The sequence below is a fragment of the Equus przewalskii genome, chromosome 13 (genome assembly GCF_037783145.1).
Source record: "Equus przewalskii isolate Varuska chromosome 13, EquPr2, whole genome shotgun sequence".
Lineage (NCBI taxonomy): Eukaryota > Metazoa > Chordata > Mammalia > Perissodactyla > Equidae > Equus > Equus przewalskii.
Genome location: NC_091843.1, coordinates 71,497,783 through 71,512,172, shown reverse-complemented (window position 1 = coordinate 71,512,172; position 14,390 = coordinate 71,497,783). Strand labels below are relative to the sequence as shown.

The following is a 14,390-nucleotide window of genomic DNA, read 5'->3' as shown; positions in this document are numbered from 1 at the left end:
GAATGTGAATCTGCTCCATACACATTTGTTCTGGAAACAAGTTGAAGGGGCTGTAGCTCCCTGGGGCATCCTCTTCTCATAGTACTGGATCACTGAAAAGCAAGAGCCAAGCCAAACTGTGCAAGGCCCTTGCTTGCAGCGCGTCCATTAACGTTCCACTGACCAAATCACATGGTCAAGCTCAACTTCACTGCCCAGGAAATACACTCTGTTCACAGGGGCAGAGGGAGTGGAGCGAGTAATAATAATCACCGTGTGTATTAGTGCTATAGCCTTGCAAAATTATGAGGCAGTTAAGAAAACATTATGCTTCCTCCTTATGGATTTAATTTGTATTTAAGAATTAATGGTTATCCTTGGGACATATGTGTGCATTTCTGTTTATACTTGCAGCCTGCACATGGTTAATCCAATAGCTACCGAATGGGCATTCAAAAGAAAACAGAGACATATTTTCAACCCTCCTGGTGGGAAGATTTTGAAGATGGCTAGATGTGGAGGACAAAAGCCTATTAGAACAGTGCTTCTGGAATTCTTGAAAAATTATTCTAGTTTGACTGAATAATTATGATTCAGAAGAAAGGAATGGAGTCTGGGGGAGAACCAACCCCCATGGGTAGGAAGTGGTCAGATTCTGAAATGATGGGTGATGGAGGTTTGACACCAGAGAGAAAAGTGGGCCTTTTCTCAAAGAGAAAAGTGAGAGAAAAGAGGACAGGAGATCAAAGTTGGGGACCGGGGGCTTCTGACGAGGGGACTTCTAGGAAAGATTCAATGCTTAGTTGCTGTAATCTGGCCTATAAATACAGTCATTTTTAGTGAACTTTTGTAAATAATTTCTCTCACATATAGCAAGTCCCTTTAGTTAGTTTTTTTTTTTTCCCTCAACACTTCAGTTAAGGCTCATACAACTTTGTGATGTCAAGAGAGTGGAAGAATGGACTACAAGGAAAAATGAAATATACCTATTCAAGTAGATTCTTGAATTGCCTCCTAGAAAGCCCAGTTTTCTAAAAAGGAATTAACTTCTTAATGTAAACCTTTGGCTTTTCTTTTTTACAGTCCATTCGGGAAACACAATAAGTAAGAGAAAGCGATCCTGTTATTGTTGGAAACATGAGCTTTTTTTCTTTTTGACAGTGAGAAACCATTTATTCTTATGATTTATAAGCATATTTCACATATTCTGGTTAATACATCAAGTGTATATTTTACGAGTTCCGTTAAGAATGCTTAGACCACACGTGTAAAACTCAGCTACACATCGTATTGGGCTATGGACAAATGTCACTTTTAATATCACAACATATACATATTATACTTTTTTTCACTGGCAGAGGAACATGCCTTTCAAAAAATATTGTATTGGATGAAACTTTCTTATTCTCAGGAAAATTTTGGTTCTTTAATATAATTTATTATGCCTCTTAAAATTCTGTTTGATAAAAGCATTGGTACATTATAAACACCTGTAAAGAAAATATAGTTTAAAATTCTGAGGGAAATATTATATAAGTTTCCTGTTTTATATTTTCACAAAAATCCACACAGGCACTAGGAAAGACTGACAAAAATGTTTTATGTCCGAACAATATTCTCCAGGTTGGAAACATTCAAACATGACTTTATTTACATTTTAAAGCTTCTCTAAAGTGAACCTTTGGCTATAATCCAATGAGTTGGTTGGGGTTTTAACCAGGAAAAGATACTATTACAAGGATGAAAAAGAAAGCCTCCTACAATGAGCACTCGATTAGGAATGGGGAAAGCGTGAGTTTTCACTTATTACCTTTTATTGGCTTAGCTTTGTTTTTTATTTGAAAATGTATCTAATAACTCTCTGGTCCTTTTCAGCTGTAATACTTGTTGCTGTGCTGTAATATTCAAAATTCTATCCAACACTTTATATCAAATGACATGTGAAACTTCCAAGGACGGAGTGATACTGCAATTCTCTCAGGAGAACATCCTCTGAGCATGATGAGTACAGCTCTGGAAATGCCCTCGCTGTACACAAATTCAAATGGTAGGACAGGGGGTGAAAGTTTGTCTCACCAAGCACACTTCAAACTAAAGCAAGTGACAGGCTGTAGCATTCTCTTCTTGGTCCAGTTCCTAGGTGGCCTTAGGAAGTTCAAACTTCATGGCAGAATTGCATACAGCAAGCTCAATGGGAGAATGCCAGCCTTGCAGGTGACTGGAGCCTTTGTGAGCATACAGAGAATGGGAAGCTAGTGGGTAGGTAGTCAATGAATTAGTACAAATGAGCAACCAGATGAGGGGAAGTTAAATGAATATGTCAGACGTGATTTCATAGGGGGTCTAAAATACCTTTTTATTCTTGCCTATAAATTAACTAGACCATGGCAAATTCTCATAATTATTGATCACCATACAGATCCTGCCTGAAAGAAGTTGAGGGTATTTTTTTCCTAAGGCTTTTACACGTTGTACATGTTCACGTGGTGCAGGAGCGGGCAAAATCAAATGCCTACCCAGTGCAGAGCAGGAAGGTGGTCACTGTAAGTGGCAGGGAGCAGGGTGCTACGGGGACCTGGCACTCAAGCCCAGCTGGGCACCCGCTACTCAGCCCCAGCCAACTGTTGCCATGAGAGAAGGTGGGTCTGAGAATGAGTTTTTTTGTGAAATCTCATACTTTCAATAATCACTCACATTTTAAAAACATTTTACATGCCAAAGAAAATCTACCTGAGGGACAAATGTGGCCTGTGGGCTGCCAGCATGCATCCTCTGAGTTGAAGCTTAGAAGCAATTTGGTGAGAATTTGAATACTATCAGCTGTAAGACTGGGGAAGAGGCTTTAGTGTCAGGGAATGAACACTGAGTTTGAAAGATCTAGAAAAACCAGTTCTAATGAATATAACTTAAAAACGAACAAACAAAACATCCTGTTGGCTCCCCCCATTATGAATATTTTCCTGTTGTTACATTGGTTCTCCATGTTATGAATGGTTTTTTATGATTACTGTTAAAAAAGTTATGACTAGGAATTTGCCAAGTCGCAGGTGTAAGTTTGTTCCAAGAAGTAGTATAAATTAGTTCTGTCAGGACTGACTTTGTGGCTGAGAAAGAAGACAGGTACGAAAACCTTCAGAAGCGGAAATAGAGGCAGACCAGAGCACACATCATGAGTCACGGTCACCTTTAGCTCCACAGAGAACTCTACACGGCACACCAAACAAAGAAGAATGCTCTAAAATTGCTCAAACCAGATAACACAGATTTTGAGGTCTGTTTCTGGATCTAAATAACCCAGCTTTTACACAAAATGACCAGATGGCCACTTCCAGAATAAGTAGAATTTTGGAGTAGAAAAGCCTAGAGTGTGATTCTAATTGTGAATTCTTTATGAGAGACTTTCAAATCCTCCCTTGGTGTGAAAATCAGAAGAACCACGTGGCAGAGACAGGGGACAAGCTATAGGAACAGTTTTCTTTCTCTCTCGTTCTTTGCAGATTACTTCTTCAAATTAATCTGTTGCCCAGGCTATGCCTTTTCTTTTGAGAAATGAAATGCGAGGGCCCAAGGAGGCAGTCTAATGTGGTGTGAGGAAGTGTGAACTGTGGCTCCAGAAAGAACAAAACATTTGACTTGTGCAGGCAGGGTAGATGTGTTTTGAAAGAGCTATGGTCAATTCAGGAAGCTGGATTTACTACTTAAGCTCCTCCCTTTCAAATGTCCAGTTTGGAGAGAAAAAGAAAAGGTACCTCAAAGGATATTATAAGCATAAGAATCAATGACAAAAACAACCACATCAGACACAGGCAAAATCTAAGGGGAGGGAAGAAGCATGAATATTTCCAACTCAGGACCACACGCTTATTTTAATTTTCCTCCCTCAGAATGTCGACCAGAGCTTGCAGCAGCCGGTCATCTCTGTGCTTGTAAGGTTTTGTGTTGTAGAAAACATCCACATAGTCGTTATACAGACTGTCCTCAGAGTCTTTAAGCTGGGAAGGTTTGTTCAGCTTTTCCAGGGCTTGGTAGAAATTTTCGTAAGGGATGTTGAGCTTTGCACTTGGCGACTTCTTTGGTGATTGCTGTGCGGCTGGGCTTTTGCTGAAAGCGCTCTGTAAGAGTCGCAGCATGGCCTCGGACGGGGCTCCCTCGGCTAGCTCGGCCCTTCTGCCCCCAGCGCTGCTGCTGCCGCTGGGGCTTTTTGACGCCAGGGGGTTCGTGGTCAGGTTCTCTTGTGTGGGCTGCTCCTAAAACACAGAATGCCACCGACATAGGGAGGAAGGCTCATTATTTAGGGCCACGCAAGCCAGCTACAGCCCATGCCCACTGCCTGCCCCTGGAGAGGCAGCTCCGGGAGCAGAGACAGCATGAAGCTTGGAGTCACACTAACTCGGGTTTCAGTCCCCATTTTTCCAAGACGTACCCTCGGCACCTTTTAAATCTCCTTGAACTTCATTTGTAAAATGGAAATAAGAATATCTCCATTTCTGGTGGTTTTGAAGACCACCATACCTTATCGGTCTCCTTCACTTGTCAGCCTGCTATAGTAGAGTTCATGTTAGGAAATTTAATAATTTTGAATTCATTAATTTTAATTTTGAAATTCTGGATACAGGAATAAATTTTAAAAATAAAAATTTTTCATCCTATGAAAAAATATACAGTTTATCACTTCCACTCCCTTTCCTCCCCATCCATGTTTTGGGAAGGAGCTGATACTAAGATATTTAATAGCTCATCCAGAAGGCACCCACACTGCTGTCATGTGGGAGTAGCTTCCCAGAGTCGTCTTGCTCTTTCGGCCCCTGAGCTTTAAGAAGGCGTCTCAGGAGAGAATGGAGTGGTGGTCCAGGTAAAGCGGAACTGGAGATCTCAGAAAAGAAGCTCTTTGTCAGTCATTGTGGACCATATTTCAACATTTTGACAACCAACGGGTCTTATTAATTCCCGCTAAAGAATCTCAGAGGCAGAAACACCGTCACGGTCAACCTGCCTCTGGGACCGTGAAGAGAAGTTCCCTGGGTGGGGTCCCAGGGGCAAGCTGCTTTGCAGAATACAAATGGGGCCAGAATATGAGCTGAGGCCTTCACACAACTAGTTTATAAGTTTCTTGAATAAATACTGTGTATTTATATCTTCCAAACACCCATCATAGAGCCAGACTTCAGGGAAGGTCATTCTAGAAATTCTGATAACCTACCTGCTATATCTGAGGCACTGTGCTAGATGCTGGGGGCTACAGAGATAAGGAAAATGTGGTGTCTGCCCGCCGTCTGATAAGGGAGAAGCCGGCAGCCTCAGCAGGCTGAGGCGCAGGAACGTGAATGACTGACTTTAGCTCTCCTCTGAAATTTTCTGAGAGAAATTGTGATTCTGTAGCTCTCCTTGGAGTTGCCAAGGAGTGTGGGTTAAGGAATTAGTGAAGGGAAACCTACAGCATTTGGTCACTGGAGGCTTGGTTTTCTTTCTGCAAAACAAACATACTAATGTCTGCCCTTTCTAGGTTGCAGGAATTGTTCGTTAGACAAGACAATGTAAAAAATGCTTAAAAACTAAGTACGATACAAATGGTAGGTGGATTGATCACACATAAAGATAGCTCTCTTTTCAGTTTGATCTCTGTCATAAATGGAGAAAATTCATGTTAGGGAATTTTATAATTTTGAATTCATTACTTTTAATTTCTAAATTCTGGATAAAAGAATACGTTAAAAAATAACAGGGTTTCATCCTATGGAAAATAGTTTGCCACTCCCGCTCCCTTTCCTTGCCACCCGCTTCTGACTCCTGCCCTCCCTGAAAGTTACATGCAGCTTCCCTCACTGCACTGTCTACTACGGCTCAAAGAAGAGCGTGCCAAGAACAGTGCCACACAGACCTCGCCCGAATCCACCATCTTCTCCACCCCTCTTCTGTCATTCTGAACGGTGTTGTAGGATGTATATACACGAGGCTGTTTCATGTGTTCTGGCTGAGAAGAGGTCCCATGCAAAATCAGCTTCCAGTTCACGATTCTTCCTTCGTTTTGCATTCTTCCAGACTAATGTATAAGCATACATAATTTTACTGCATGTTCTGAGTAATATCAAACAAACTCCTTCAAAATATTTAAGAAGAATTTCATAGTTAAAATGTAATTTAAAAATTCTGGGGGCCAGCCAGGTGGCACAGCATTTATTAAGTTCGCACATTCCACTTTGGCGGCCCGGTATTCCCCGATTCGGATCCTGGGTGCAGACCTATGCACCACTTGTCAAGCCATGCTGTGGCAGGCGTCCCACATATAAAGTAGAGGAAGATGGGCACGGATGTTAGCTCAGGGCCAATCTTCCTCAGCAAAAAGAGAGGATGGGCGGCAGATGCTAGGTCAGGGCTAATCTTCCTCAAAAAAAAAAAAATTCTGTGCATTCCATGTGTAGAGCCCTATATACAGAAAAGTAAATCACTGGATTTGCTCTTGCTATGAACATTGACCATTTACAAGTTCAGGAATTTAAAGACTGATTCATTTCTTCATTTAATTAAAAAAGCAGAACTCTGTATGTGAACCTGGTTTTCTATGTTGGGAGTCTTCTTGAAAAGTTGACTGTACCTTCTATAAATAGAATTATATTTATCAATTATCAACTTGTAGAAACATTCCATTGGGAAAAAGTCAGCCTCTGTGAAGTATTTTAAATAGCTTTCAGCATTAATCAGTTCTTAAAAACTATGTATTTATGGGAAGAGTAATAATTTTCAGAGGCGTAACGATTATGTTAAAAATAGTGTGCTGAAATCTAAAAAAATCTAAAAGTGTAAGTCAGATTTTGCAGACTTGTTATAAAATAGTCCCGTCTTAGTAAATAGATTTTCTTAGTTTCCTGAAGGTGAAGTTGAATTAAAGAGTGGAAGCCAAGCTCAAGAACAGGACCACTTACTAAGAACGTTTTCTTCTTCTCCCTGGGAGAGCAGGAAGTTTTACATCTTCTATTTCTAAATAACAATTTTAGCAGTCTTTAAGAGAAAGCTACTCTTGGAGAAAAAGGTAACAATGTTTATAGAATTTGTTTTAATTTAATTGACATCTTCAGGAACTTAAAATGATTTCTTTTTGAAAAGTTATCTAGACGTGGAAATCTAGTGCTGCTGCTGCTTATGACACTTCTGTCTCGGGAGAACTCAGATCTGAAACTCTATTCATTTCTCTGCTGACCTGTGGAAAGTGCTGGCGAAATGATGCAAAAATAAGTAATTCAGCTGTATTTGGCTTTTCTCTCAGACACTCCTTGCTGTATTTTTGTGATTGTGTGTCACAATTTTAGAAAGATAGCCAAGACTGTTAGCAAACAGAATGAAAGGGAAATGAGAGATGTTTTTCAGTTTGTTTCATAACTGAAACAAAACAAGACCTATTAAATAAGCTCTCTTGTCTAACCAGTAAGCTACTTCTAAATAGCCACTGCAGTAAATATCTGCAAGAGTGCCTTGAGGTGACCCCAGCAGAGCGTCATAGCAAAGCTGCTCTAGCATTTAACTATCTTTGTGAATACAGGTGATTCTGGTGGCTGAGTAGGTCATGTGGCCGGCTGTGTTCTGACATGGGAACACTTGGATTTGTCCCATAGTCTGTCACATTCTGGATCAGCATATCTCTTTTCTTTCTTATAGTATGACTAGTGCTTAATCTATTTTTTTTCTTTAATCTATATAGCCAAGTGGGCATGGCTTGAAACACTACACCTTTTCTTTACTTTTCCTAGGGATGATTAAAGTTCCTTAGGGCCCTGATTGATGATGATACCAATCTTAAAGTGCTTGTAAGCTTGCGTTTCTAGACCCTTGCCTTCATGCTTACCATGTCTGTAATTCGCAAAGTCCAGGTACCGATGGGATTTTCTCCCCACGTGTGAACAGACATGAAGTCCCAGTTCTTAAAGCCATTAGGAGATGTATCCCGCTCTCTTTCAGCCAACAGTACAGTGCTGGTTCCTGTTTTCATGCAACAAACAGAGGTTAATGAATGTCCTAACAGCTCTGATAGAAGGATACTCTCTAGCATCTAATAACTGAAAATGAAAACTGGGAGAGATTAGCACTCTTAATTTTCACTTTCAGTCTAAGACTAGAATAGAGACATTCACAAGAAGAAAAAGTTTTTATCCACTGTACTTAGCATATTGCCTGGCATATAATAAGTTCTCAATAAGTATTATAGAAAAATAATAATGAATGGATATATTGATTATGGTTTATTTGATTAAGAAAGCTCAGAGAAAATTACAAGATAAGTTACATTAAAGAAGAGAGTTAAAGACAAAATACATTTTTGTAGAACTATCATTTTGAAATTTAAGAGGAAATCTTAAAAATTTAATTGGTGCCTGAATCTATAATCTAACGTAGACATAAAAAAATAAAGCTAGATTAATTTAATAATCTCTTGTCATATAAAAACTAGGAGTAACTCTAAAATTTCAAATCCAAGCTCTCTATAGATCAATAAATAATATTTCTTTCTAAGCGAAACAGTCAAATGAACCATAGGGCTATCAATGAAAAAGCATTCCACAAATACTTCAGATCAATTCTAAGACATCTAGAAAGCATAACTCCAAAATTAACAGAGCCTACTCCAGTCTTCTAGGAAGTTCATATCCTGGAAGGAGATTACAGAGGTAAGTCATCTTTCCTCATGTATCACCTATAGAAATTGAATTTAGTCCGTTGAATCCTACTAAAACGTGAAAGAGTATTGGGATAGCTTTCCCTGGTTGGATTGTGGTGTATGGCTCACAAACTCTTTCCCATCCAGGATCTCTTCTGAATTAGCACCCTCTCAGGAAAGGGAGATGTGCAGATATCATATCATGTGGCCTGAATCACATCATCATGAAAAATTTGTTAATCTTGTCAACCCTCTTTCATGGATCAGAATTCTCAGGTTTTCAATTGATTTCTCATATGTGTCTGATATATTTGTCAGCTTTTTAAATTAATTATCAGAGTAACTTTCAATAATAACCTGAGAGAAATGAATGATATATTAGTGACCTGGGAAAGCGAGCACAGCTTGAAAATGTGTGACTCCAGGAAAGTTTATTAATTGGTATTATTTGAATAATCTTCATTCTCTGTTTATCTAAGGACCAGTGGGAATGAGTGGGGCGGAGTTCTAATGCCAAGAAAGATGAATTAAAAATTAGCATATTTTTTAAGACTTAAAAATATCTATTGGAAGACTTAGTCCTCTAAATAAACGAAAACAATCATTGATTTGAAATCATTTAACTTACACTTAAAAATTTAAACAAAAAGTTTAGAAGAAACTCTTGAAGGTTTTTTTTTTTAATTTACCAGCAGCAGAAGTGAGTGTGACATGAAGATCTCCTCTGCGGGAATATTCAATTGTTGCTTCAAATTGCACGTGTTCCAAGGACTTGATAGCATTTTCTTGTCCTTCACAAGCTCTTGTTGGAATTTCAATGATAACTTCTCCATTAGCTGTCAAGGCTCTAAATACATTAAAGAATCATCACTGAATATAACGTATCTTTTCTTCCTTGCATTTTATGCAGATATGTACATATTACCCTTAACTACTCAGCTAGGCTTTCTCTCCCTGTTATGAGCAGAACCCAATTCAGGATTGGGTATAAATGAATTTTAATGCATAAGACAATGGGTAAGATTTTTACCAAAATTTAAAAAAAACCTCTACAATTTATGTGGAACCACAAAAGAGCACAAATAGCCAAATCACTCCTGAGAAAGAAGAACAAAGCTAGAGGCATCACATTTCCTGATTTAAAAATGATTTCAAGAATGGGCAAACAATGGGAAAGGGTAGTCTCTCCCATAAATGGTGCTGGGAAAACTGGATATCCACAAGCAAAAGGATGAAACTGGACCCTTATCTAACACCATATGCAAAAATCAACCAAAAATGGGCTAAAGACTTAAGCATAAGCCCTGAAACTGTAAAACTCCGTGAAGAAAACATAGGGAAAAAGCATCATGACATTGGTCTTGACAGTGATTTCGTAGATAAGACACCAAAACCACAGACAGCAAAGATAAAAATAAACAAGTGGGACTACATCAAACTAAAAAGCTTCTGCAGAGCAAAGACAACCTATAGAATGGGAGACAATATCTGATAAGGAATTAATCTTCAAAATATATACAAACCCCTATAACTCAATAGCAAAAAAACGAATAACCCAATTCACTAATGAGCTAAGGACCTAAATAGACATTTCTATTGACTAACATGAAAAAATGCTCACCATCACTAGTCATCAGGGAAATACAAATCAAAACTATAAATTAAAATACCTGTCAGGATGGCTATTATCAAAAAAACAAAAGACAAGTGTTGGTGAGGATATGGAGAAATTTGAACCCTTGTACAATTGGTGGGAATGCAAAATGGTTCAGCCACTATGGAAAACAGTATAGAGGTTCCTCAAAAAATTAAAAATAGAGGTACCATGTGATCCAGCAACCCCATTTCTGGATATTTATCCAAAAGAATTGAAATCCGAAGCTCAGAGAGATATTAGCACTCCTATGTTCATTGCAACACTATGTACAACAGTCAAGATGTGGAAACAAGCTAAATGTCCATCGACAGATGAATGGATAAAGAAAATGTGGTATATACTTACAATGGAATATTAGTCAGCTTTAACAAAACGGGAAATTCTGCACTATGTGACAATATGGATGAACCTTGAGGACATTATGCTAAGTGAAATAAGCCAGTAACAGGAAGATAAATACTGCATGTTTCCACTTCTGTGCTCTCTAAAATAGTCAAATTCATAAAATCGAAGAGTGGAATAGTGGTTGCCTGGAGCCAGGGGCTTCAGGAAATGGTAACTTCTTAATCGATGGGCATAAAGTTTCAGTTAAGCAAGATAAGTTCTAGAGATCAGCTGTACAACATTTTACCTATAGTCAACAATAATGTACTGTACACTTAAAAATTTGTTAAGAGGGTAGATTTCATGTTAAGTTTTCTTATCGCAGTAAAAAGAAAAGAAAGTGGTAAGGAACGCAGATATTTGAATACAATGCTATTTGCTTTGGAATCAAATTTAGGCAGGTTTGTCTTATATCCTTCAAAAAGTGGTCCATTACTGCAATAGACCCTCTTAAGAAATGATTTTCTCTTCCTAATGCATGTGCCCTAAGCCTCCCATCCTTAGGCATTGTGTGTAAGTGGGTCTTCAGTATAATCATGGTTGTCTTGATAGACTCAACAAAATAGTCACACCAAATTCTGATTCTATAGCCAGATGTGGTGGGCCAGGTGTGGTCTATGTAAAAGCAGTATGATAAAGGACCTTTCATGGAAAAGTTATGAATCACAACACTGTGGCATGAAGTGAGGTTCTTTTGGAAGGTTCTGGATAATACTGGTTGCCAAGTACTGCATTTCGTCAATTCTAAGACGCACTTTTAAAAATATTTTAATATCTTTGAATTTTGGATGAATCTTAAAACTGATGGCTGGTAATAGTTTAATTGGTAGTGATTTTTCTTGGTGGTATGTAAAACAATGGTGTACCTTAGACTTATGCCATATGGTAGGTAGGCTATGAGAGGAAAATGCCAATATGCTAACATAATTCACAGATCTTTGATTTCTCAGTGATTCTCCATGGACCCACAGGGAACACTGTCAAATGCTGTCTCCATCTACTTCAGAAGGGTAGGTGAGAAAAGAATTAGGCAGAGTGACAAACATCATAATCAAATAGTGCCATGGACACACACTTGTTTAAAATTCTTAGAGTCACTTACCTGGGCTCAAAGTCATTGTCCTTCACAACACACTCTTTCTTCTCAGGCACACTGCTCCAGGTCCTGGGATCAGCTAAATCCACCAGAGCTTTGGCATTTAGCAACCCAAATCCAAATCGACTATTCACCATCAAGCCTGCTCCATTCTTTTTCCATCCGGGGTTATTGGCCAGTGGGTCATACTCAGAGGTCCAGACAACCAGGTGCTGCATATCTCGCCAGGTGAGATTTGGACTGGAGGGGAAATGACCCAAAATATCTTTCAGGGACAAAATGAAGTTTCCTTGCAAATGCAAATGCTAAAAACAAGTATCTCCATTCAGAGATTATGAAGTGCCTTTTGCAACTGTACTTATGTAATTCTAGTGTGTATGACTATTGGTATGTCTTTTCATTCAGAATTCAAAATAGAGTACTGAAAATTCCCCATGCCACGTAAGTTAAGCTCTTACTATGAATAAAATTTGGGCTTTAGCATTGTAGAAATGTAGGACTTGGTCCTTGATTTCTAATTACTTAAATTTAACTGGAGAAAAGTTAAAAATGACATTTCCTTTGTGTCTTCCTGTCTTCTGCTGTCCATTAACAGCTTTAGCATTTTCAGCATTATGAATCCACAGATGAGGGCTTGACTTCTTTCTTAGGAAGACTCAGATGACTTAGACTTTAAAGGCACAGGCTGGCTACCTGTTCTTAAATATTTTTTGCCCCTTTTCTTTTTTTTTTTTAAAGATTTTATTTTTCCTTTTGCTCCCCAATGCCCCTCAGTACACAGTTGTATATATTTTAGTTGTGGGTCCTTCTAGTTGTGGTACGTGGGATGCCGCCTCAGCATGACCTGATGAGCAGTGCCATGTCTGCGCCCAGGATTCAAACTGGTGAAACCCTGGGCCACTCAAGCCGAGCGCGTGAACTTAACCACTCAGCCATGCGGCCAGCCCCGCATCTTTTCTTTACATAGCAAAAGTGTCAAGAAACTCTTAGTTACTTGAAATCATTCTTTCAAGGCACTATGCTGAATACTGTGGGTATATTCAAGGAGGTGGTTCTTGTCTTTAAGAAGCTTACAATCTAGTAAAAGAACTAAGTCTTTTTATAACTATACTATATCTGTTCATACTGTATTGTAGGAGTTTAGAGGAGAAAGAATTCTTTCAGGATGGAAAGATCTAGGAAGACTTTACTGGGAGGAAATATTTGAGCCGAACTTTGAAGGGTGGGTAGAATGTCAAGAAGGAGAGAGACAATAGATGCAGAGAAAGCATTTGACAAGATCCAACATCCATTTATGAGAAAAACTCTCAATAAAATGAATATAGAAGGGAAGTGCCTCAACATAATAAAGGTCATATATGACAAACCCACAGCCAACATCATACTCAATGGGGAAAAACTGAAAGCTGTTCCTCTAAGATCAGGAACAAGACAAGGGTGCCCATTCTTACTGCTCTTATTCAACATAGTATTGGAAGTCCAAGCCAGAGCAATTAAGCAAGAAAAGGAAATAAAAGGGATACAAATTGGAAAGGGAGAAGTAAAACTGTCACTATTTGTAGATGACGTGATTCTATATATAGAAAACTCTAAAAAATCCACAAAAAGCTATTAGAAATAATTAGCAAATACAGTAAATTTGCAGGGTACAAAATCAACATTCAAAAAGCAGTCGCATTTCTGTACACTAACAATGAACTGACAGAAAGAGAAATCAAGAATATAATCCCATTTATAATGGCAACAAAAATAATAAAATATCTAGGAATAAATTTAACCAAGAAGGTGAAAGACTTATACACTGAAAACTATAAGACATTACTGAAAGAGATCAAAGAAGACATAAAGAAATAGGAAGATATTCCATACTCATGGATTGGAAGAGTAAACATAGTTAAAATGTTCATTTTACCTAAAGCAATCTACAGATTCAATGCAATCCCAATCAGAATTCCAATGACATTCTTCACAGAAATAGAACAAAGAATCCTAAAATGTATGTGGAAAAACAAAGACCCCCAAATAGCCAAAGCAATCCTGAGAAAAAAGAACAAAGCTGGAGGATCACAATCCCTGACTTCAAATATACTACAAAGCTATAGTAATCAAAACAGCATGGTACTGGCACAAAACCAGACACACTGGCATAGATCAATGGAACAGAATTGAGAGTCCATAAATAAACCCATACATCTGTGGACAGCTAATCTTCAACAAATGAGCCGAGAACACAGAGGAGAAAGGAGTATCTTTTCAATAAATGTTGTTTGGAAAACTGGACAGCCACATGCAAAAGAATGAAAGTAGACCATTGTCTCATACCATACACAAAAATTAACTCATAATTAATGGATTAAAGATTTGAATGTAAGACCTGAAACCATAAAACTCCTAGAAGAAAACATAGGCAGTATGTCTTTTGACATTGGTCTTAGCAGTATCTTTTCAAATACCCTGACTACTCAGGCAACGGAAACAAAGGAAAAAATAAACAAACGGGACTACATCAAACTAAAAAGCTTCTGCATGGTGCAGGTAACCATCAACAAAACAAAACGACAACCCACCAAGTGGGAGAAAATATTTGCAAATCGTATATCTGATAAGGGGTTAATATCCAAAATATA

At 38.4% G+C, this 14,390-nt stretch overlaps 1 protein-coding gene across 1 annotated transcript in view; it reads right to left on the bottom strand.

Annotated features, from left to right (window-relative positions):
• Positions 1-1,122: 1,122 nt before the first annotated feature.
• The window catches only part of PCSK1 (proprotein convertase subtilisin/kexin type 1), a 45,144-nt gene continuing 31,876 nt past the window's right edge, over positions 1,123-14,390 (bottom strand). Inside the window, exons 10-14 of the mRNA XM_008534524.2 lie at positions 11,770-12,003; positions 9,316-9,473; positions 7,817-7,950; positions 5,858-6,019; positions 1,123-4,226 (exon numbers count right to left, since the gene is read on the bottom strand). Coding sequence (XP_008532746.2) covers positions 3,846-4,226; positions 5,858-6,019; positions 7,817-7,950; positions 9,316-9,473; positions 11,770-12,003 — 1,069 coding nt within the window. The 3' untranslated portion in view covers positions 1,123-3,845. The remainder of the gene's footprint in view (positions 4,227-5,857; positions 6,020-7,816; positions 7,951-9,315; positions 9,474-11,769; positions 12,004-14,390) is intronic.